General features: G+C 40.9%; 1 protein-coding gene across 3 annotated transcripts in view; it reads left to right on the top strand.

Moving 5' to 3' along the window:
* ZC3H7A (zinc finger CCCH-type containing 7A) overlaps positions 1-25,005 on the top strand; it is a 41,618-nt gene that overhangs the window by 2,060 nt on the left and 14,553 nt on the right. Inside the window, exons 1-14 of one of the 3 annotated variants that reach the window (XM_075995114.1) lie at positions 1,290-3,891; positions 8,492-8,593; positions 9,400-9,439; positions 12,597-12,794; positions 14,106-14,264; positions 14,499-14,579; positions 16,063-16,101; positions 17,362-17,395; positions 18,208-18,491; positions 19,999-20,203; positions 21,388-21,452; positions 21,984-22,170; positions 23,300-23,461; positions 24,779-24,975. In XM_075995114.1, the coding sequence (XP_075851229.1) occupies positions 8,526-8,593; positions 9,400-9,439; positions 12,597-12,794; positions 14,106-14,264; positions 14,499-14,579; positions 16,063-16,101; positions 17,362-17,395; positions 18,208-18,491; positions 19,999-20,203; positions 21,388-21,452; positions 21,984-22,170; positions 23,300-23,461; positions 24,779-24,975 (1,719 nt within the window). In that variant the 5' untranslated portion in view covers positions 1,290-3,891; positions 8,492-8,525. Of the gene's footprint in view, positions 1-1,289; positions 4,047-8,491; positions 8,594-9,399; positions 9,440-12,596; positions 12,795-14,105; positions 14,265-14,498; positions 14,580-16,062; positions 16,102-17,361; positions 17,396-18,207; positions 18,492-19,998; positions 20,204-21,387; positions 21,453-21,983; positions 22,171-23,299; positions 23,462-24,778; positions 24,976-25,005 lie in introns of those variants that run through there. The other 2 variants (XM_075995113.1, XM_012784464.2) reach the window with 2 other exon arrangements.

Raw genomic sequence — 25,005 nt, 5'->3', positions numbered from 1 at the left:
CAAGGCTTATTAAGTGAGGTGGTTTTCATTGATGTAAAGAAACAAGGTTCCTTATCCTTACCAGGTTTTGTTCCAGCAAGAAATTTGCTTTTTATTTTGTTATGAGTTTAGCATTGTGTTCTTTAGTTAATTAATTAATTTCACGTGTCTTGTGAAGCCTCAGGAACCACATAATAGAAACAGTAAGATTTCTACACTTGACCTGAGCTCAGAATTGAAAAAAAAAAAAAAGAAAGAAACAGTAAGAAAGAGGCAGAAATTTTCTTTTTCACAAGTAGAAGGGTGAAAGCTTTGTATTTTATGAAAAGAGCTGAATTTGGAGCAGGACATTAATCTGGCACATTTGGTGAGAAGGTGAGAGTGTGTTGGGGTCAAGTGTCAGCTCTTACTGGGTCAGGAAAACTTTCATGGTCTTGGGCGCATCATAGAGGTATGGGTGTCCCCTGACAGATCATCTGTCATGAAGATTTCATATGAAATCTTTTCTGTTGAGTCCTCAGTTTCAAAGTGAATACTTCCTACGCAAGGAAAAACCAGGGCCAAAATGTGAAATTACCTTTCTGAGGTTGTTTGGCATAGCGTCTATCATGAAATTTTCATCGTTAGTAAAAGGGAGAAACTGTTTCATAAAGTATCCAATAGGAGCTTCAGTGTTACAAGGTAGTGGAACATCTTTAATAACGCTTTTACTACCTGGGTTTGCAGCCTTCTGACGGTTGCATTGTGTGCCCTACAGCACTGGTAAGTGTTGCAAGAGTCACCTAGTATGCGGTGGCAAGACAAGGTTGACATGGATGGTACTTGAACTACTTTTTAGTTGTTTTGATTCTTGCTCTTACACAGGGAGGCTTGAGTCTGAGGATAGAATCAAATATAGACTGGTAATTATCATTTTGCACTTGAAACTTAGGGATACCTTTTTAGGCAAAAGTACAAATGCTGTGCCGGGTGACCTCTGTGCCTTATTCACTGGGACACTTTCTCTGGTCTTCTGTTAGTGCATCTTGTAAGACTTTCCCTGGAATGGCATCCTTTCTTTTTTTTCTTTTTGAAGGAGTGGGGGAATTGTGAGGAGGGCTGTTCAGTTGCCTTATTTGTTTTTGTTGAGACAGAGTCTTCCTCTGTTGCCTAGAATGGAGTGCATTGGTGGCATCATTTTGTAGCTCACTGCAACCTCCAACTCCTGGGCTCTAGCCATCCTTCTGCCTCAGCCTTCCAGATAGCTGGGACTAAAGGTGCACACCACAACGCCTGGCATGGTTTTTTTTTTTTTTTTTCTTTCTTTCTTTTTGGTAGAGATGGGGTCTGACTGTTGCTCAGGCTAGACTCCTGAGCTCAAGCAGTCCTCCTGCCTCGGCCTCCCAGAGTGCTAGGATTACAGGTGTGAGCCACCGCGCCTGGCCCCTGGAATGGTATCCTGACTTTCCCTGTGTTCACTACATTCCTGTGCAAGCCCTCTGCTTTGTCTAGTTGCTTTAAATGACATCCCTTGAGCGTGGCTTTGTATGTGCATGCATGCATGCATGTTTATTCTGTTCCCCTTGAATGGTTTTAAAGTGCCCACCTTTTTATCAGAACTGTACTAATCTTATGGAGCCTGGCCCAGGGCCACTCTAGACAGGTGCTCGCTTTCCTCTTGGCGTCACTGGCACTTAACGTGCAGTATAGCTAGGTGGGTAAGAGCTCAGGCTTGGAGCCAGGCTGTCTGGCCTTGAAATCTAGCTCTGCCACTTCCTAGCTGTGTGATCCCAGGCTGGTTATGTCACTTATCTGTTTCAGTTTCCTTATAGTACCTATCTCTTAAGGTTATCCAGAGGAGTAAATGACAATACATGTAAAGCACTTAGAACAGTGCCTGGGGTTCAGTAAGAGTTCTACATGTTAGCTGCTGTTATACTTCTATCTCAGTATGTTGCAGTCACATTTACCTTGGTGTCTTCTGTTAATGCAGGCTAGTTTCACCGTAAGGAAGGGAGGTTTTATTCTAAGTGTCTTGGGCAGCCACTGTAGGATTTTGAGTAGAAGTACAGTGACTGGTTTGTGTTTTTAGAAGAGCCTTCCTTTTAGTTTAGTGTGGGAAATGGATGGGGAGGGGACAGTGGAGAGAGGCCAGCAAAGGAGGCTGTTGAGTCCTGGTAAGAGAGGGTGTGGCTGCGGCTGGGGGAAGCAGCGGAGGTGGTGAGACAGATGCCCTGCACATGTTCTGACAGTGTCACCAAGTGGGCTTTGTCAGTGGGTTGCTTAGATGTGGAGGGTGAGATAAAGAAGAGGGTTACACCAGTTTTCTGGCTTGAGCAACTGGGTAGAAGGTGGGTGTTTTTTGTGTTTTGTTTTGTTTGAGACAGAGTCTCCCCCTGTCACTCAGGCTAGAGTGCAGTGGCATGAACATAGCTCACTATAACCTTGAATTCCTAGACTTAAGCAATCCTCCTGCCCCAACCCCCTGAGGATCTGGGACTGTAGGCATGCACCACCATGCCTGGCTAATTTTTCTGTTTTTTATAGAGATGGGATCTTGCTCTTGCTCAGGCTGGTCTTGAACTCCTTATTTCAAAAAGTCTTCCTGTCTTGGCTTCCCAGAGTGTTAGGATTACAGGCTTCAGCTACCATGCCCGGCCTAAAATAAAACTTTTGCTGTGAAAAATAACCAAAGATGGCCAGACCAAAGGTGGTTCACGCCTGTAATCTTAGCACTCTGGGAGGCCCAGGTGGGAGGATTCCTTAAAGTCAGGAGTTCGAGACCAGCCTGAGCAATGGTGAGACCCTGTCTCTACTAAAAATGGAAAAGATTAGCTGGGCCTGGTGGCTTGCACTTGTAGTCCCAGCTACTCAGGAGGCTGAGGCACGAGGATTACTTGAGCCCAGGAGTTTGAGGTTGCTGTGAGCTAGGCTGATGCCACGGCACTCTAACCCAGGCAACAGAGTAAGACTCTGTCTCAAAAAACAAAGTCAAAAGATTGATATCAAGTTGGAAAAGTACTAATAACATCACAAAGGACTTCTTTCCTCAACATATAAAGAGCTTCCATAAATAAAGAAAGGTCAACCTGGAAGAAAAATGAGCAAAGGTTATGAGCAAACCACAGATAAGGAAGTACAAATGACCCTTAAATCTGTAAAGATGCTCAGCCTTAGTTAGAAACACTAAAACAAACAAAACCTCACCACATTGTCACACTGTTTTTCATCTTCCGGGTTAACAGAGATGAACGCATTGATAATCCCTTGGTGAAGTGGTCAAACGAGAACCCTCATGCGTTGTTGGTGGGTAGTATCATTTGGTAAACTGTGGCAATAGCTGGTAAAATAAACAAGTGCATGTGTCCTTTATGCTACAGAAATTCTTTAAAGAGATACTTACACTGCGTGTACACAGTGAGCTTTAAAAATTGGAAATGAGAATGTTCTTTTCCAGGGGCCTACCTAGCTGAGTTGGGTACAACCATATCATGGAACACTGTGTATGGTGATGTGGAATGACCTCCAAGATTGGGTACTACATGACAACAGCGAGGTACAGAACATGCTGGTAGCCCTGGCTTGTATAAAAACGTGCATATGCACAGAATACTTGTAAATTTTTTATTTTTAAATAATCATAGACTCACAGGAAGTTGCAAATGTAGTATGTAGAGTCCCATGAAAGCTTCATTCCCCCTCCCCCAACAAGGACACATAACTGTAGCACGCTGTCACAGCCAGGAAGTTAACTCTGGTATGATACTGTTAACCAAAGTGTAGGCCTTACTGGTTTCAGCCAGCACGCATTTGTGTGTGTGTGTGTGTAGTTCTATGCAGTTTTATCTCGTGCATAGACTCACGTAACCACTACCAAGATCAAGATACAGAATAGTTCTACAGAATGTCTTCGTCAGGACACTGAAGAGACTGGTAACTATGGTCGGTTGCTGTCAGGGCGGGCAAGTAGGTGGCTGAGTGACAGGGTTGGGCAGGAGACATTCCTTTTCACTGACATGTTGAAATACTTTCTGAACCATTTGGAATGTCCGTGAGACGCCTGGGTGGAACTGTCAAATGGGCAGAAGGTATGTCTCCCCCAGAGCTCTGCTGGGGGTGCACGTGGGCGCTGTTGGGGGGCCGGAGATGTGGGAATTTAACATCTGGCCGTTGTAGGAGGACGTCCAGGGGAGAGTGTGGCCTGGGGAGACCCCAAAGAGGGTCCAGCTGAAGCCGCAGGGCTGTCCAGGGCTGTCGTGTTGAGAGGTCAGGAGGGGAGGGAGCCTTGGCTCGTGAGGAGACAGTGGCCTGTGAGGCGGGACTAACCCAGCCCGGGGCTGCGAGGTGGACGAGGTGGACAGGTGGACGGTGGAGGGAGAGGGCTCCCACGAGGGAGGGGACACAGCAGGTTCTGCTGAGTTTGGGAAAGAGAAGTGGCCAATGGGTTAACTTTGTAAAATTCTTCCTCATTGAGAATTGAGGCCAGATTTTAACTGGATCAAAAAATAAGATAGTGTGTTTTTAAAAAGTTTATCTCCTAGCACTCTGGGAGGCTGGGGCAGGCAGATTGCTCTAGGTCAGGAGTTCGAAACCAGCCTGAGCAAGAGCGAGACCCTGTCTCTACTAAAAATAGAAAGAAATTAATTGACCAACTAAAAATATATATACAAAAAATGAGCCGGGCATGGTGGCACATGCCTGTAGTCCCAGCTACTCGGGAGGCTGAGGCAGCAGGATCGCTTGAGCCCAGGAGATAGAGGTTGTTGTGAGCTAGGCTGACGCCACAGCACTCACTCTTGCCTGGGCAACAAAGTGAGACTCTGTCTCAAAATAAATAAATAAATAAAAAGTTTATCTCTTTCAAAAAGGAGGGAGGGATTAATTTCACAGGTAAAACCAATCTATGGGCTGGGCCCGGTGGCTCACGCCTGTAATCCTAGCACTCTGGGAGGCCGAGATGGGCGGATTGCTCAAGGTCAGGGTTTCGAAACCAGCCTGAGCAAGAGCGAGACCCCGTCTCTACTATAAATAGAGAGAAATTAATTGGCCAACTAATATATATAGAAAAAATTAGCCAGGCATGGTGGCACATGCCTATAGTCCCAGCTACTCAGGAGGCTGAGGCAGGATTGCTTGAGCCCAGGAGTTTGAAGTTGCTGTGAGCTAGGCTGACGCCACAGCACTCACTTTAACCTGGGCAACAAAGCGAGTCTGTCTCAAAAACAAAAACAAAAACAAAAACAATCTATGGTGGAAAAAATCAGAACAAGTCTGCCCGAGGTGGGTGGAGGCAGGGACTGTCTAGGGAAGGGGCATGAGGGGACTTCCTGGAATGACATTTAATGGCCCGTAACTTCATAGGGCTTGGGTTATGCACATTGTCAAAACCTACATTAAGATTTGTGCATTTTACCTGTTTACCAAAAACAAAAAAACTATGTAAATATTTATGCTAGGTAATCATGTGTATACTAAGTGTTTAGGATTGGATTACAATTGGACGGTAACTCATTTTATAATTTATCAAAACAATAAGGTGGATTGATGGATGGACTGAAGGATGGGCAGGTGGATGAGGATGGGTAGATGTGATAAATATCATAAAATATTATATTTGAGCAATTAAAGTTTTTTAACTTTACTGTGTGTTGGAAAATTTTCAAAATACAAATTGAGGGAGAAAATTTAAACTACTGAACGCGGCTGAGTGTGGTGGCTCACGCCTGTCATCCCAGCACTTTGGGAGGGTGAGATAGGATTGCTTGAGGCCAGGAGCTTAAGACCAGCCTGAGCAACATAGTGAGACCCCATCTCTACAAAAAACAATAATGTCAACAGCAACAACAACAGAAACCTGAAAAGTTAGCTGGGCATGGTGGCGTGTGCACCTGTAATCCTAGCTACTGGGGAGGCTGAGGTGGGAGGATTACTTGAGCCCAGCAGTTGGAGGTTGCAGTGAGCTACAATGATGCCACTGCACTCTAGCCAGAGTGACAGAGCGAGACTCTTGCTTTAAAAAAAAAAATCTGTATTTTATTTCCTCCTAATCACTTACTTGAGTTGTCAGCTTTTTGCCACATGCCCTTTGTTAGTAAGAGGTTGAGGTTCAAGGTTTTCTGGCATTTTCTCAGAAAATAGCTCTAAGGCTATTAACTTGGCAGATTATCTTTACCCAGGAGTCCATTCTTAGCCAGCAGATTTACTTTTTGAGTCACCCTCAAACTAATTCCCACCTCAGCTAAGCAAGGCTGGGAGAAGGCACATCATTCTCTGAAGAGTGCAGCGGCGATCCGGCTGCAGGCCTCCTTTTCTGGGCCCCCCTTCTGGCTGGAGTGCCACAGCACCCCAAATGCTGCTCTGGGTTCCCTCGGGTTCCAAAGTTCTGACTTTCAATAAATTGCCCTGCTTTAAATAGAATAGAAAGAAGCCTGATGGCCCCTTAAATCTTGCCATGGAAGGGTTCAGAGGATACATAGACTTTTATAAAATACTTTAAATTTTGTCCAGAGGTAATTCATTTACATGACTCAAAAAAAAAAAAAAAAGATATACGGTGAGAAGACCTCATCCTACCCCTGTTTCAGCCCCAGCTTTCTACCACTGCTATGTTTCCCGTGATTCATCTGGAGCTATTTCAGGTATATAACAAGCACATATGAATATATACACCTAATCCCCCTCAGTTTTTAAAAAAACAGAACAGGGTCATAATATGGATACTTTTGTACCTTTCTTTTTTTTTATTCTCAGCACAATATATTCAGCCATTAACTTTTTGATAGGCATTGAGTTATTTTTTTAAAAATCTTTTTGTCTTACAAATAGTGCCTCCCTTAAATAACTTTGTACATACAACCATGAATTTTTAAAACTTATTAGGAAAGTGGTCCAACATGTACAAGTAGATAGAAGAAGAGAATGAACCCCATACGCCCCTTGTCTAGCTGGGACTGTTGGCCATGTTCTTGGCACTCTTGTTTCATTTCCACCCCCCACCCCCCCTTTTGGGCTAAAGTATTTTAAAAGCAAATTGCAGAAATAGTGCCATTTTATTTTAGAGTTGTGGACTTCTTAAACTTTTTATTTTGGAAAGTTTCAAGTGCATGCAGAGTGGAGATAGTAGCATGAAGGATCCCCTGTAGCTCCCATCCACTTTGTTGGGTGGGAATGTTGACAGTTATCAACATTCTGCTGTTTCATCCCTACCTCCCACCCCCATCTGCTTTTTTATTAGCTGAAGTATTTTAAAGCAAATCCCAGATATGTTCTTTCCCATGTAAACACTTCAGTGAAGTACTAACTTCTAAGTATAAGATAAAATCATGTAGGACTGGCAGTACTTAAAAGATGAAAGGGATCAGTGCCAGTTGGTGACCTTTGGGGCGTTCCAACCCCATCTCACCCCTAGACTTTGAAAAAGGTAGATTTAGAAATAAAACTGCAAATGGTAAGCAATAATGAAACTGGAAAATTTCAGCTATGTACTTGAAACACGGCTGGAATTTCCCTTGCTGTCACCTAGTCCAAATACATGGCTTATGTGATAAGATGTCATCTTTGTTTTATGTTTCAGTTATTCTCAACTGGGGGTGATTGTGCTTGTGCTCACCACCACCCCCAGCCCCCCAGGACATCGAACAATGTCTGGAGACATTTTTTGGTTGTCACAGCTGGGGGTTAGGGCAGGGTGGGCTGCTACGGGCATAGTTGGCGAGGCCAAAGATACTGCCACTGTCCTGCAGCCCACAGGACAGCCCGCACAACGGGATCATCTGGCCTGAAATGCTGAGGCTGGGAAGCCCTAGTTTAGGAGGTGATGTTTTGTCATAGGTTCTTTCTCTGTGGTTCTCCTTGAACTTGGGGGAAACTGCTCAGTAAACATTGACCAGTGGGGGTGGGTGCCAACAGGCTGTCATGTGTTGACATTTGCAAGTGTTATATTGAAGGTAAAACCTTAATATAGAGAAAATTCCAATTGAAATATAATAACTTTATTCAGGTCAGTATTCTATCAGTTGTATCAACAAGGATTATTTCAGAAGTGTGTGTAACAAAATATGTATAAGGTTTAAACTCAGCTTATAAGGAAGTCAGCTTCCCTTGGACTCAAGAGGATATGAAACCCGTTTATTTCTGGAGAGCTTCCAGAAGCAAAACAAGGCTGAGACTGTTCTAGTCTCAGCTTATGCATGTATATAGACTGGGAAGAAACAAAACCTGTAGCTGAAGAAAGGAAGAGAAGAGACAGGAAGAGAGAAGTGAGTTTTTCACGGAGACTGTTCAGGAAGGACATAAAAAATCTGCATAACTGTTCAGCCTTAGGGTATGAAAACCGCATGCTTAGGGTGCCCTGGATGGCAGGGGACCACAGAGATAACTCACATGGGGTCCTTGGTGTCTAGGACCCTAGAGTCAAGTTGGGGATGGACGTGTCTACAACTGATTGTGTGACAAGGCCTTGATTTGTGGATGTTTTTACTGGAGCCCAGGAGCCCTGGTGCCCTATGTAACTCTGTGCCTTGTTTCTTTCCAGATTGCTCATTTAGAAAGTGGATGTGTGGGGTAACATGTCCAGTGTGTCCGAGGAGAGAAGAAAAAGGCAGCAGAACATTAAGGAAGGACTGCAGTTTATCCAGTAAGAGCTCAAGAATTCCTACCTGTGTTCTTGCCACGTCATAATTCTTTTTTTATGTGGCTGCATGTTTTGCAGAGATTACGAACTCTCTAGTCATGCTTAATAGGTCCTGTTAATTTGGGTTAGAAACTACACATTTCTATTCCAACAGTATTTATTTTCTTGTCCATTTGAGCATTCTTGTGTTCTGAAATGGATCTTACTGTTGCTGACTTTCAGGGCTAAAAGTTTTAGTATCCCCCAAAATATTCGACTGAGGAATTTGTTCTTATGAGAACAGTTCTGATGAATGAAAAGTGGCTAAAAGTGCACATCTGTCGACACAGAGGGCTTTTGCGATCAGACGTTTCTGTTAAGAAGCTCAGTGTCTCACTGGACTTCTTGAAGCACGCCAGTGACAAGACAGCGGTGTTTTGGGTGGACATGTCCGGGCAGATGGGCCCCTTTGTTTCTTCCTGAGAAGGAAACATTCTCTTCTATGTTGCAGTAAATTGGATCACATAGTGTTAGTGGTTCTGTACTATTTTTAACCTTCTTTGGCATTTGAAGAATTAGGCCTTCTTTTAATAGAAATAGATTTGAAAGGAAAGAGTTGTACTTAAGGAAATACAAGGAATAGTTCAGTTGTTTTCTTTTTTTCATGACTGCAGTCATCTGTAAATAATGGTAGCAAAGAAAAAGAAAGCCTTTAACATGTGCTTTGAACCAGGGGCAAACTAATGGAACCACAGATTTAAGGTGACTTCTGGCTGAGCAAGTCCTGATACGAGCTTGATAATTACAGTTCATTTCTGTCTTCTTCTCAGGTCACCGCTGTCATATCCAGGAACACAGGAACAATATGCGGTAATGACTCTGGGAAGGTCTGCTGGGAAGCCCTGCAAGTGGCCTGGGAACTATAATCTGTAGCAGGGGTTGGTAAACTGTGGCTTTGTGGGCCAAATCTGTCCTGCTGCCCGCCCCACCCCCCTTTTTTTTTTAACAATTAAAGCTTTATTGGAACACAGCCACACTCATTTGTTTATGTATTATCTGTTGCTGCTTTGGCAACATATGGTAGTTTTGACAGAGACCATATGGCCTACAAAGCCTAAAATATTTATTGTCTGGGCATTTGTGGAAAAAGTTTGCCAGCCCCTTATATATAAGACTATTTTTTTTTTGTATATTTGCATAGTTGTCCTGTATTTTCTTCCCTCTAGTAGTGTGGTTTTGAATTAATTTATCTTTCGACCCCCTTGCAAATCACTTTTAGCCTACCTTTCATGTCATCGAAAATAAGAGGGACAGAATTTATTGAGAAGGAAAGTGTGGAGTTATCTTCTCTTTTTATTTAGGAGAAGAGAAGTTCTGACAGCAGCAAAGGGGGGACTGAGTAACAAGCAGGAAGAGCTAGTGATAAATCTGCTGTAGGAACAGGAGAATCTAAGCCATGTTCATTGGGCCCTGGACTACAGACTCTCATCGCTGCAGACTGACTGTTGGCTGTGGCTTTGTTTTTTTTTTTGTTGTTTTTTGGGAGACAGAGTCTTGCTCTGTTCTCTGTTGCCCAGGCTAGACGCTATTCCGTGGCATTAGCCTCTAGAGTAGCTGGGGCTACAGGTGTATACCACCACGCCTGCATAATTTTTTCTGTTTTTAGTAGAGATAGGACTCTTTTTTTTTTTTGAGACAGAACCTCACTCTGTTTTCTAGGCTAGAGTGCGGTGGGGTTAGCCTAGCTCACAGCAACCTCAAACTCCTGGGCTCAAGCAATCTTCCTGCCTCCGCCTCCCGAGTAGCTGGGACTACAGGCATGCACCACCATGCCCGGCTAATTTTTTTCTATATATTTTTAGTTGGCCAATTAATTTCTTTCTATTTTTAGTAGAGACAGGGTCTTGCTCTTGAGGCCTGTCTCGAATTCCTGACCTCAAGTGATCCTTCTGCCTCAGCCTTCCAGAGTGCTAGGATTACAGGTGTAAGCTACCTGGCCCAGCCTCTCTGAGGGTTTTGATGCTCCTAAATGTCACTTTCTCTCTGCCTCTCTCCCTCTTCCCCTTTCTTTCAATCTCTCTGTTGTTCCCTCCCTTCCTCTCTCTAAACAGTTGTAGAATCATAAAGTATTAGAGCTAGAAATCAACTGAAACAATTGTTTCATTTTGCACTTGTGGATTTGGGGTCCAGAGATGTTAAGCGGCATGTCACAAGTCACATCAGTTGGCAGTAATTGATCTATCCAGTTTTCTTTAATGATTTGGTCAGCTTAGAGGTGAATTCATAAAATGAGACAAAACTAGTTGAATATTTATCTGATCATGTGATGGAAAAAGGCTTTTAAAATACTAAAGCATGCTAGAAATCATGAAGGAAAATTAAAAACGTGTGTACGTGCTAAAGAATGTATATACTCGCTTGGTTAGAAAAAGGTTTTGCACCCTCTCCCTCCAAATCAGTAAATGACCTGAGCAAACAGTTTACAAAAGAAGAAATACAAATATCCTGTAAAAATGAGGAAAAGTTCAACTTCACTGGTGAAGATGTGCAAATATAATAGGATAGAGGGCCGGGCTTGGTGGCTCACGCCTGTAATCCTAGCTCTCTGGGAGGCCGAGGGGGGCGGATTGCTCGAGATCAGGAGTTTGAAACCAGCCTAAGCAACAGCGAGACCCCGTCTCTACTATAAATAGAAAGAAATTAATTGGCCAACTAATATATATAGAAAAAATTAATGGAGCATGGTGGTGCACGTCTGTAGTCCCAGCTACTCGGGAGGCTGAGGCAGGAGGATTGCTTGAGCCCAGGAGTTTGAGGTTGCTGTGAGCTAGGCTGATGCCGTGGCACTCACTCTAGCCTGGGCAACAAAACGAGACTGTCTCAAAACAAACAAAAAAAGGGATAGAGAAGTTTTCAGCTAGACATTGGTAGAGATTTTACGTATAGGCACATGCACACGTGCACACACACTACCTGGCCTGCGAGGGTTCTGTGACACACACCACCAGAAGTATTTATGGTTACTGCCTTTTTGGAAGGCAATTTGGTAATACTAGTTAAAAAGCCTTAAACTGTTCATTCTCTTTGATTTCGGGCTTCCACTGGCTATTATTTGGGGCACAGAATTAGAGATGTGAACAAATACTAGATACATTGCTGCATTTTTTTTTTGAGACAGAGTCTCACTCTGTTGCCCAGCTAGAGTGCCGTGGTATCAGCCTAGCTCACAGCAACCTCAAACTCTTAGGCTCAAGTGAGCCTCCTGCCTCAGCTTCCCAAGAAGCTGGGTCTACAGGCATGCACTACCATGCCTGGCTAATTTTTTCTGTATGTTTTAGTTGGCCAGTTAATTTCTTTCTATTTTTAGTAGAGGTGGGGTCTCGCTCTTGCTCAGACTGGTTTCGAACTCCTGAGCTCAAGTGATTGGCCCGCCTCGGCCTTCCAGACTGCTGGGATTATAGGCATGAGCCACCGCACCTGGCTTGGCTGCATTTTTCTTTTTTGGGGGGCTCAGAGTTTCGCTTTGTTGCCCTGGCTAGAGTGAGTGCTGTGGTGTCAGCCTAGCTCACAGCAACCTCAAACTCCTGGGCTTAAGCAATCCTCCTGCCTCAGCCTCCCTAGTAGCTGGGACTACAGGCATGCGCTACCATGCCCGGCTAATTTTTTCTATAGATATTAGTTGGCAATTAATTTCTTTCTATTTATAGTAGAGACAGGGTCTGGCTCTTGCTCAGGTTTGAGCAATCCGCCTGCCTCGGCCTCCCAGAGTGCTAGGATTACAGGCGTGAGCCACCGTGCCTGGCCTACATTTTTCTTAATAATGAGAAATTGAGTTTTCTCTTGAAAAAGCAAGGAAGATAAAATCCCTAGCTGGATAGCAGTGACTTGGCTGCATTTCACAGTTTCTTACAGCAGTGCTGCTGTTCCGTCAGATTGTTTTCTCTGAAGTTGTGGGTATAAATATTAAAATGTACATATGCCATATCTTATTCTATAAAGGGCTTCAAGTGGTAACTTTGTTTTTTAGGTATATTTGCGGACTCTTGTGAGAAATCTTTTTAATGAAGGAAATGATGTTTATCGGGAATGTGATTGGAATAGCTCAATAAGCCAGTACACAGAAGCTTTGAATATAGCTGATTATGCAAAGTCTGAAGAAATTTTAATCCCCAAAGAAATAATTGAAAAACTGCATATAAATCGTATTGCCTGCTATTCTAATATGGTGAGTTCTGATTTTTAAAATAATGTTCTAGAGTAAAAAATTTTTCTTCAGTGACTTTAATACATTAATGAAAAGTCAATTTCTTAATTTTAGTTTTTAATGAAGGCATATTAACTGCTTTTAGAGTGGCCTGAGGCTTTTGAAAATTATCTTTGGACAATATTTAGGGGTTTTAAAAATAATTTATTTCTTAGTCCTTGAAGATTCCTATTTGAGTGTGGCTTTTGAAGGTGTGTCTGCTTGTTTAAAAGCGTCAGCCCAGGAAGACACAGGTTTCCACAGGTCAGCGTGTCTGTCAGCTATCTGTGTGGGCAGTTCACTCCTTAGTCAAGATTCTGTTAGTCCTCTTAGGAGTTTTTTTTTAGCACAAAATAGTAATTACCCTTCAAAGGAATTAATATAGGTTTTCACAGTTTTAAACTTAAAAAACAATATTTTGATGTGCTTCTCATTTTCACTATGGACATTCATTAAAATTTAACCATAATTTTTTCCCCCCAAACCCACTTGCCCATGAATTTAAGAAAAATTATGCCCATGTTGTTGCATAATTCTTTGTTAATGAGAATTGCTTTTTTTTTTTTTTTTTTGAGACAGAGTCTCGCTTTGTTGTCCAGGCTAGAGTGAGTGCCTCAAACTCCTGGGCTCAAGCGATCCTTCTGCCTCAGCCTCCCGAGTAGCTGGGACTACAGGCATGCGCCACCATGCCCGGCTAATTTATTTATTTTTTTTATATATATATATCAGTTGTCCAATTAATTTCTTTCTATTTATAGTAGAGACGGGGTCTCGCTCTTGCTCAGGCTGGTTTTGAACTCCTGAGCTTGAGCAATCCGCCTGCCTCGGCCTCCCAAGAGCTAGGATTACAGGCGTGAGCCACCGCGCCCGGCCTATTTATTTTGTTTTGATAATGTATTCCTCATCAGCTGATTGGGAGTTACATTTTCATTTGACACTTTAACGTACTCTGGAAAAGGGAAACTACAGAGGGGAAGAGAAAATGAGACTGACGCTCAGAGGCATCAGTTATGTCTAGAAAGTTTTATTTCTTGAAGATCTAGGGCCTTTATGGCCAAATGTTAACATTTGTCTAATCTGGGTGGTGGGCACATAGGTATTCATGATAGTTTATTTTTGTGTATTTGAAATTTCATAATGAAAATAATTCTAAAAAGGAAAATAATAGCTGCTGATTTGAAGTTTAAAAGGAAGGTAATAGGCTGGGATCGTAATTTGTTTTCATTTAGAGGAAATCAGTCAGTGCAAGAAGTGAATTGATTGCTAACTTTATTCTTTGATCTCACACGCCAGGGTTTCCATGATAAAGTTTTAGAAGATTGCAATACAGTCCTCAGCTTAAATGCCAGTAACTGCAAAGCTCTGTATCGGAAATCTAAGGCTTTAAGTGATTTAGGAAGATACAAAGAGGCTTATGATGCTGTAGCCAAGTGCTCCTTGGCAGTGCCACAGGTATGGAATTTATATTTTAGCTCATTTGTTTACATCCTAACCATTTAGTGCTCCCATATGGAGAAATGGCATTTAAAGAAATGGCATTTAAAGGGCATCCACCCTTCAGCCTACTTCAGTTGGGTATAACTGCTATTAAAGCAAATGTCTCGCCAGAAAACATCACTGTTTTGTCTCTTCTTCACAGCTAGGAAATACAGTTCTCCATTAAGCATACCTACTTATCTTTTTCAGGATGAACATGTAATAAAACTAACTCAAGAACTAGCTCATAAATTGGGATTTAAAATAAGAAAAGCATATGTTAGAGCTGAGGTAAGCTGGCATTCTCTTCATAAGGTATTTTAATTTTGTTTTATAGCTTGGAGTCCTGTTTTTATTTTTATTTTAGTTATTAGGTCATTAAATATTAAACGTCCGATTTCTAATCAAAAGTGTAGTTTATTATATCTCAAAGAAGAAGCAGTACAATTAATCAAAGGATGGGCCTAAACTGTCAACACAGTTTTGCCATCTTAACGGTAGCTTGTCTATGCCAGCAGTGAAGAAGCCTGGAGAGTGAGTGGCGATGAAATCACAAAAGGTGTTTTCCATGGTTTGTTGAGGATTGAATATTTTTCCTTGCAAGAAGTGGTCCAAAGCCTAGAAGTGGTGGTCAGTTGGTGCAAAGTCTGGTGAATAGGGTGGATGACAAGAGAGTTCCCAAGTCCAGCTTCTGTAGTTTGAGCAGTGTTGTTTGTGCAACATGTGGTCGAGTGTTTTCTTGCAAGAGGATTGGCCTGTCTCTGTTGACCAATCTTGGCTGCTTAATCGCAAGCATCCTCGTCATTTCATCCAGTTGGTTGCAGTAGACATCCGCTGTAATTGATAGACCAGGTTTCATGAAGCCGTAGTGGCTAATACCAGCACTGGACCACCAAACACACACCATCAACTTTTTGTGATGAATATTTGGTTTTGGACTGTGTTTCGGCACTTATCTTTATCCAACCATTGTGCTGAACACTTGCGATTGTCTAAAAGATTCCATTTTTCATCATGTGTAACAATGCAGTGTAGAAATGGTTCGCCTTTATGTTGTGACAGCAAAGAAAGGCAAGCTTCGAGATGATGTCTTTTTTGATGTTTATTTAATTCACGTGGAACACATCCATCCAGCTTCTTTACCTCGCTGATTTGTTTCAAATAGTCCCATATTGTTGGAACAGTAACGTCAAACCTTGCTGCTAATTCACAAGTAGTTTGAGATGGATTCGCTTCCACTACAGCTTATCAATATCTACCTTGGTCTCAAGTCACCCATGTGGCTCATTTTCAAGATTAAAATAAATCACTAGAATGGAACTTCTGAAACCATCAACGTACTGTGTGTTCGTTAGCCATATCATTCCCAAACACTTCATTGATATTTTGAGCTGTCTATGCTGCATAGGTTCCACAATGGAACTCATATTTGAAAATAACACGAATCTTTGACTTATCCATGGTTTCACAAAAACTGCTCTAAAAAAATTTTGATAGATAATTATAAGCCAAAATGTGCATTTGTAAGACTGAGGATGCTTTATTTTCACGATAAAAATAAAGCAAAAATTGTCAAAGTTTAAAGTGTCGGAGATATCAACTATCAAACTTAGTACTTAAGGAAATTGGACATTTCATACTTAATAACCTAGTATTTATTTTTTTATAAATATTTTTTATTTATGCAGAAAGGTGGCTGGCTTGCCCACTTCCACAGTGGGTGTGGGGTGGAAATTAGTTCTATTTTTAAATAAATGTCTTTATTTTGTTTTAGCTCTCATTAAAATCAGTTCCTGGGGATGGAGCTACCAAGGTAAAGTTATTTCTTCTGTAAACATCATAATTTTTTTTGTGGGAGGGACAGGTCTCACTCTGTTACCTGGGCTAGAGTGCCATGGCATCAGCCTAGCTCACAGCAACCTTAAACTCCTGAGTTCAAGCGATCCTCTTGCCTCAGCCTCCCAGTGAGCTGGGACTACAGGCATGCGCCACTACAGCTGGCTAATTTTTCTAATTTTTTGTAGAGATGAGGGTCTCACTCTTGCGATCAGGCTGATCTTGAACTCCTGACCTCAAGCAATCCTCCTGCCTCTTCCTCCCTGGCCAGTAAACATCATAATGAAAAGAAAGGATGGAAGTGTTAGCAATTCTGTCTTTAATATTTTTGGCGTATGTCTATTTTTGAAACTTTTTTATTCCTAAAATATATAATTGGCCATAGCTTCCTGTCACTTTAAAAAAAAAGAAAACCAATTACTCAAGTGATATATTTTAATCTTAACTAGCTTTTCCTAAAGTCTGGTGGAACATTTTATAGGATATTAATAGGCGTTAGGTTTCATTGAAAAAGAGTGGCCTAGAGCCAAATATTAGTTAGGAGAGTCATTTGGGATAAACAAAATTAACAAAAAAATTTTAAGGTAAATCATCTTGGGGCAATTAGGCCATTGTGAGTTGGGTGGTGAGTTGTGGCTGGGTTAGTCCCCCATGTTCTGCTGAATGTCCTTTGAGAAATGCTCGTCTGCGGCCGGGCGTGGTGGCTCACGCTTGTAATCCTAGCACTGGGAGGCCGAGGCGGGCGGATCCCTCGAGGTCAGGAGTTCGAGACCAGCCTGTGCAAGAGCGAGATCCCGTCTCTACTAAAAATACAAATTAATTGGCCAACTAAAAATACATATAGAAAAAATTAGCTGGGCATGGTGGCGCATGCCTGTAGTTCCAGCTACTCGGGAGGCTGAGGCAGGAGGATTGCTTGACCTCAGGAGTTTGAGGTTGCTGTGAGCCAGGCTGACCCCACGGCACTCTAGCCTGGGCAACAGAGTGAGGCTCTGTCTCAAAAAAACAGAAAGAAATGGTCTGCAAGAGATAAGTGGTAGCATTGCTTGACCAGCACTTCATCTAACACCTTGTATTATAAAGGTTTGCATATTCCATTCATTTCTTAAATCTTAATTGGAAAGGGGGTCAGGTTTCTCTGAAAACCTGCGTTGCTGTCTTAGGGTAAGTTTTACAGATTGCTTTATGGTTTAGAATCCTGAAAATATTATGACCCATTATTTGGTTTAATTTCTAGGCTTTGAACTATTCTGTGGAAGATATTGAGCCAGGTATGTTTTCCCATATCATCTTAACAATCTGAGAACTGCCAGCTTTAGACTTTATATGTGATATAGTGTTGTCAAATAAGATCGTTGGCCGGGTGCGGTGGCTCACGCCTGTAATCCTAGCTCTCTGGGAGGCTGAGGTGGGTGGATTGTTTGAGTTCAGTAGTTCGAAACCAACCTGAGCAAGAGACCCCGTCTCTACTATAAATAGGAATAAATTAATTAGCCAACTAATATATATAGAAGAAATGAGCCGGGCATGGTGGCACATGCCTGTAGTCCCAGCTACTTGGGAGGCTGAGGCAGGAGGGTCGCTTGAGCTCAGGAGTTTGAGGTTGCCGTGAGCTAGGCTGACGCCACGGGACTCACTCTAACCTGGGCAACAAAGTGAGACTCTGTCTCAAAAAAAAAAAAAAAAAAAAAAAAAAAGATCGTTGCATGGTTATATTAGTGAGAATGATTTTGAAAGCCATTTTTGTGCTTTTGGATGTGCCAGTGAGTGATTGGTAATATTAGATGTCAGTAAGCAATCATTTTACAACCCGCTGTGGCCTGATAGCTGTGCCCAAAAGGGCTGCAGGCATTTTGTGAAAGAAGGATAAGTTTTCACAAACGAATATATCTATTCCTGGGTAAAATGAATTATTTTTAGAATTGCTTTTACTCTTTTATTTGTAGTTGTTTTACTATGGTATCTGTCTATTTATTTTTATAAATGCATTCATATTTACACCTAGATTTTCTATATTATTGATGATTAATGTGTTATGTAAGTACAGTAAAAATGAGTGGGTACATTTCCATCCATGTTACAGATTTATTAACTCCGAGGCAAGAAGCAGTTTCTGTTGTCTCTTTACCTGCATCCAGTTTTTCCCATGAGATTGGAAGTGAGCTGGCCTCAGTTTCTATCATGCCTTTAACTTCTATTTTGCCGCTGCAAGCGGAAGAGAGTGCTCTGCCGTCTGCGGTGTTGGCGAATGGAGGGAAGATCCCCTTTGCTATGCCGGAAGCGTTTTTAGATGATGGTGACATGGTCCTTGGAGATGAAATAGACGACCTTCTTGATTCTGCCCCCGAAACCAATGAAACTGTTATGGTGAGTTTCAGTGTTGTTCCTTCTTTTGAAGGCAGGGTTAATTTTTTTTTTTTAATTGTAACATAACCTGGTAGATACTTTCAGTATTGTTTATATGCTGAATTTTAGGTTTCTCACCTTGAAAATTACTTTTGTCCGTCTTTGGTGGTAACTGGTTGATTTGATCATTTTTGAAATAAAAAAAGGAAGAAACATGCTATTTAGTAATTAGCCAATCTTTTTCTTTTTATATTGGGATCACATATTGTAGAAAGGGTAAATATTCTGATAAAGAATAGGTATTTGATATTTAAGGAAAAATGAGTTTTATGGGTTAAGGGTTTCTCATTCCTTAGGAATAATTCTGCAGTGACCATATACCATTAAGCAGGGGTCAGTAAACTACGGCCTGCAGGGCAAACCTGGCCCTCCACCTGTTTTTGTATGGCCTGCAAACCAAGGATGTTTTTTACATTTTTAAGTGGTTGGAAAAAGAACAAAAAAGGAGAATAATATTTTATGACATGAAAATTATATGAAATTCAAATTTCAGGGTTCATAAATAAAGCCTTAACAAATGGACAACCATTCATTTTATGTGTTGTCTGTGGCTCCTTTTGCACTGGAACAGCAGAGTTGAGTAGTTGCAGCAGGGACAGTGTAGCCTGCAAAGTCTAAAATACTTAATGTCTACCCCTTTATAGAAAATGTTTTCTGACCCCTGCCATAAAGTATAATAAAATAGCAGCAGCAATAATAGTATGATGATGAGAGGGAGAATTTCAGAACCGGTTTCCAGGGCCAGGGAAATAGATGATATCAATGTGGGGTGGAACAGGGTAAGAAGTATGTGCAAAAGGGTGACAGAGTTGCGTTTGATTCTTACTAGCTCTGTGGTCTTGGGCAGGTGACTTCACTTTCTAGTACAGGGAACTACAATGGCAGTCTCACAGTAGGATGAATCTGAGAGACCTGTTGTAAGAATCCAATAGATAGTATATGACACTTACAGTGTGGGACGCATGGAAGCACTCAGTTAGTCCTAGCTTTGATGGGGGCTGGGGAAGTTAGAGTTCTGTTTGTCTTTGTGCGATTAAAAGTTCACTCCTTCAGAGAGAGGGTCCCAGTCCCGGACGGCTTCTCCAGCTCCCTTCTGTGGATCACACTTCCTTCTGCCCCGGCCCGCACAGCCCCACAGTCCCTCTTTAATGAGGTGAATCCTTAGGAGCTTCATGGTCCAGTAGGGTTAGGGCGTCGTAAGGTGGCTTTGCAGGTGAAACACGGATGTGACAATTGGATTAAAACAGTGTTAGACGTCCCACCTCCATCCTTTCTAAATATTGGGCTTGAACAGTAATAAGCTTTGTAGCTAAAATTCTTCTAATGAACCTTGATTTTGATTTAAATGTTTTTATGTAACACGATCACCCAGTGTAATAATTTGTTTTTGTGTGCTGATGTTGAAAGTAGTTCAGCCAAACTTGTGACAGAGACTCGTGAATTTTAATCACATCTTTTCTCTTCCCAGCCGTCAGCTTTAGTCAGAGGACCCCTTCAGACAGCCAGTGTCTCTCCTAGCATACCCTTTTCGGCATCTCTGTTAGGAACCTTACCCATTGGTGCGAGGTATGCTCCTCCACCCTCCTTTTCAGAATTTTATCCACCTCTGACTTCATCCTTAGAAGATTTTTGTTCTTCTTTAAATTCGTTTTCAATCAGTGAATCCAAACGAGGTAAGAATCCAGCCTAAATTATAAACAATTGCTGTTAATTTTCTAAAAAATAAAGTGGGTGTTTAACAGTTTTTAACTGACTCTAGGTACTAGGTACTTGAATTGTTTTCATTGTAGCTAAAAATAGACTGAGCTGAGCCTTCAGTTTTGAATTCGCCTTAACTATGGTTTTCTGGAGATCAAGGGCAAAGGCATGAGAATAGGATGCATGTGGCACTGTTTGTTATATCGGATAGTATGTTAACCTGGGTGTTTATTGTTTCGGGAGTGAAATGACTTTTTAATGTATTCTCCAATAAAGCTGTATCCCATCTTAAAGACAGTCTTTAATTTAAAAAGTCTTTTAAATTCTGATCTAAGCAAACACTGATTTAAGATCTGTGTTCCAAATGGTAACAGTTAGATCTGTCTATTTTAGTTTTCATCTTTTGAGCTGAGTGAACTGTGGCTGATGCCTTAATCCCTGCAAGGGGATTGCTGAGTTTTTGGTTCGACTCCTGTAATCCTAGGCTTAATATATACTTTAAACAATAATGAGAAAAATCTTTCTATTTTTGGTGGCATCATTACATGGTTAAAAGGGCAAAAGTCTTAAATAATTGATTTAAAGATTTGCGACTGAAGAAATTAAAATATTTGAGAGACAGAAGGCTAGAGAGGAAATAATTGAGTGGTAGACTAAGAAAAAGAAAACAATTGAACTTACTGATTTTTTAATGTTATGGTTAGTTCCTGCTTCATATTTTTAAAAGGAAAGACTCTTTTCCTATTTTGAGTATGAATAATTTTCTTAGTTTCTTTCTTTCTTTTTTTTTTTGTTTTTGAGACAGAATCTCACTCTATTGCCAGGCTAGAGTGCAGTGGTGTCATCACAGCTCGCTGCAACTTCAAATTCTTTGTCTTTCTAGCAGTCCCACTTGGTGGCCCCTACCTTAGCCTATTTCTCTGAAAATAGCTTTTTATTTAAATTTGTTTGATTAAGGGTTATTTATGCCCTTGTTTAAAGGAAAGGAAAAACTCTGGAGCCCTCTTTGAGTGTCAGTAATGAGCAAGAAGGCTTCTAGGAACTGGGACGGGAGAATAGTGTGGGGAAGCCAGAGCCAGGATGCTACTAAGCCCTATCCTAATGTTCTTATTACATGATTAGAATGAAAAGGTCTGTTGAAGTGTTTTTATTATTTTAGATCTGTCCACCTCAACTTCTAGAGAGGGAACAGCGCTTAACAACAGTAATTCTTCCCTTTTACTTGTAAGTGCCACTTCCTCTTTTGTAAATACATCGCTTAAATTGAAAATAGATCTTTTACTTAAGTAACTGAGTTATTTGAATGAACATGACAGTCTCCCTTAAATTTTGTGTGTGCTGTGGGAAATCGTGTTAAAGTAAGACTTTTCTAGAACATCCAGTAATAAATGCTCTGTGTTTAAGACTGGATCTGTCATAGCAGATTAATCACTGTTGTAGAGAGTGTAAGAAGCTTATTTAGCATAGCATAAATAGATCAAGGAAATATAAGATCAAGGCATGTAAAATGTGCATATTGTTGAAGCAGAACTTATTACTTATCACAAGTCATGGAGGATCAAAAAAAGTGGAGGGGGGCCTAGAGACCCAAAGAAAGGAAAATATAGAAAGAGATAGAGTTTAATTAAGGATGGAATAGTACCAGCCCCATTCTATGAAGATTGTCTTATTTTTCAGATAAATTCAGTTTCCTTCTTTAGTGATAATGTAGTAATTTGTTGGCTGTTTTTTAAAAATTTCTTATTCTTCTTGCAGATGAATGGACCAAGTAGTTTGTTTGCTTCTGAGAGTTTCCTGGGAATTTCAAATCAGCCTAGAAATGACTTTGGAAACTTTTTTGGAAGTGCAGTTACCAAACCATCTTCATCAGTGACTCCAAGACATCCTCTTGAAGGAACTCATGAATTGAGACAAGCTTGCCAGATCTGTTTTGTAAAATCAGGTCAGAACTAAACTCACAGGCAAAGAGTATTAAATTAGTTCATAACCTGAAAGTTCTTAGGAATTTGTAAATACATGTGAACAATACAAGCTACTGTTGCTCTTCAATCTCTATTTTGAATTCTTCCTAAACAAGTGGCAATTATTGATTTGGGGTCTTTGGAATCTAATAGGCTATGTCTCTGCTCTTATTTGATACAATTTTATTTTTAGAATCATGTGGAATAGAATATTTACCTGCCTTTGGCAGCTTTTTGAAATTTTTATGAAACTCCTTATGTTCTAAGTATATGCTTAAGAATTTGATAATTTTCAAATGAGCAAGAACTAGAAAACATTATAAGACCAGTGTATGATATAATGTATATGAAAATTAAAGTACTTTCTATTGTTTTTTTCTATATCTTTACTCCTAAATCAAGTGATATAAACATAATTTATTCTGATATTGACTCAACTTCATTTTCTTTCTTAGTTTTTTTTTTTTTTTTTTTTTTTTGAGACAGAGTCTCGCTTTGTTTCCCAGGCTAGAGTGAGTGCCGTGGCGTCAGCCTAGCTCACAGCAACCTCAAACTCCTGGGCTCGAGCGATCCTTCTGCCTCAGCCTCCCGGGTAGCTGGGACTACAGGCATGTGCCACCATGCCCGGCTAATTTTTTATATATATATCAGTTGGCCAATTAATTTCTTTCTATTTATAGTAGAGACGGGGTCTCGCTCTTGCTCAGGCTGGTTTTGAACTCCTGACCTTGAGCAATCCGCCCGCCTCGGCCTCCCAAGAGCTAGGATTACAGGCGTGAGCCACAGCGCCCGGCCTCTTTCTTAGTTTTATGTTTAACAGTGTTCCTTACTTTTATAAGCCATCAGAATTTATCCAACTTATTTTCCTGGTAGTTAAATTAAGGGTATGTCTGGCAGGCGTGGTATTGACTAATAGAACTTTGTGCTGACAAACAGCAGAAAAGGCAGAAATCTACTTCAGTAGCCTGTTTACCTTTTGAAGTTGTAAAAATGGGATTTTGGTGGGAATTTAACAATTACTGTTCATCTGCTCATGTCTGCTTGTAAGTGTACCTGTAAAGGAAAGGATATTTTTTGTGCATTTGAGCATCCTCTTTACATCTTTTTCAGGCCCTAAGTTAATGGACTTCACTTACCATGCTAATATAGATCATAAGTGTAAGAAAGATATTTTAATTGGTAGGATAAAGAATGTTGAAGATAAATCATGGAAAAAAATACGTCCAAGACCAACAAAAACAAATTATGAAGGACCATATTATATATGTAAAGGTATATACTGTAATTAATTGGTATATATTAATTATGTAAGTGATAAACAACAGGCATGCATCACTTAACAGGGATAGCGTTCTGAGAAATGTGTCATTAGGGGATTTCATTGTGCAGACATCATAGAGTACTGACACAGACCTGGATGGCCTAGCGTGCTACACACCTAGGCTATCTGTGAGACAGCCTATTGCTCCTGGGCCACAAACCTGTACAGCATGTTACTGCACTGAATACAGTGGGCAACTGTAACACATCGGTTAGTATTTGTGTGTCTCAGCATATCTAAATGTGGAAAAGTTATAGTAAATGGTATTATAATCTTATGGGCCATAAGATTGTATATGTGATTCATAGTTGACCAAAATGTCATTATGTGATGCATGGCTATGTTTGCTACATTTATTATAACAGCTCCAGTATTGACTGTTACAAAAAATGTTTAGACAGCACTAACAGCAAGTTCCTTGGATTGAGATATTAATATGTTTTATATTATGTTTACTGTTTTTAACTTCTTGTGTATGTTTTATAGTTGTTTCTGGAAACAACTTTTTTTATTTTTTGAGACTCTCTCACTCTGTTCCCCAGGCTAGAGTGCTGTGGCGTCAGCTTAGCCCACAGCAACTTCAAACTCCTGGGGTCAAGTGATCCTACTGCCTCAGCCTCCCGAGTAGCTGGGACTACAGGCATGTGCCACCATGCCCGGCTAATTTTTTATATATATATTAGTTGGCCAATTAATTTCTATCTATTTTTAGTAGAGATGGGGGGGTGGAATCTCACTCTTGCTCAGGCTGGTCTCGAACTCCTGACCTTGAGCGATCCTCCCGCCTTGGCCTCCCAGAGTGCTAGGATTATAGGTGTGAGCCACCTCGCTCGGCCTGGAACTTTGATCAGGCTTTGATCAGGTTTTAAAAAACTGCCTCAGTTTTAGAAAACTCTCTCAAACTAAGTTCTCTCTAAATAGAATCAGAACACTTAACTGAGGCTTTGAAAATGTTGCCACATTTATAATGCTTTTGAGAGAACTTGATATTTTCATGTTTGTCAAACCTCACTTCATCTGAATGAGCTTTAAATGTCCCAAAATGATATTTTAAACTTAGATGGAGTACTTGAGATTATTAAGGCTTTTTTCCCAGTCTGTAAAAAAAATAATTTAGGCTCTCTGGATAGTAATATGTTTAATTGTTTAAAGCTGTTCACAAAGCGTTACATAAAAATTCAAATGATGTCCTCAACATGATTAATATTCATTTGCTTTAAAAAAGCAATTGCCATGTTGTAAACGTCTTTTCATTGGCTGTCTTCTAGATGTTGCTGCTGAGGAGGAATGCAGATATTCAGGCCACTGCACATTTGCTTACTGCCAAGAGGAGATTGATGTCTGGACACTGGAGCGGAAAGGGGCCTTCAGTCGTGAGGCTTTTTTTGGTGGCAATGGGAAGATCAACCTTACTGTGTTCAAACTACTCCAGGAGCATCTTGGAGAATTTATATTTCTTTGTGAGGTGCTTTCTCCAAGACTTATATTCCGCTAT

This window comes from Microcebus murinus, chromosome 19, assembly GCF_040939455.1.
Source record: "Microcebus murinus isolate Inina chromosome 19, M.murinus_Inina_mat1.0, whole genome shotgun sequence".
Taxonomy (NCBI): domain Eukaryota; kingdom Metazoa; phylum Chordata; class Mammalia; order Primates; family Cheirogaleidae; genus Microcebus; species Microcebus murinus.
Note: the sequence above shows the minus strand (reverse complement) of the source record. Positions and strands in the feature narration are given on the sequence as shown.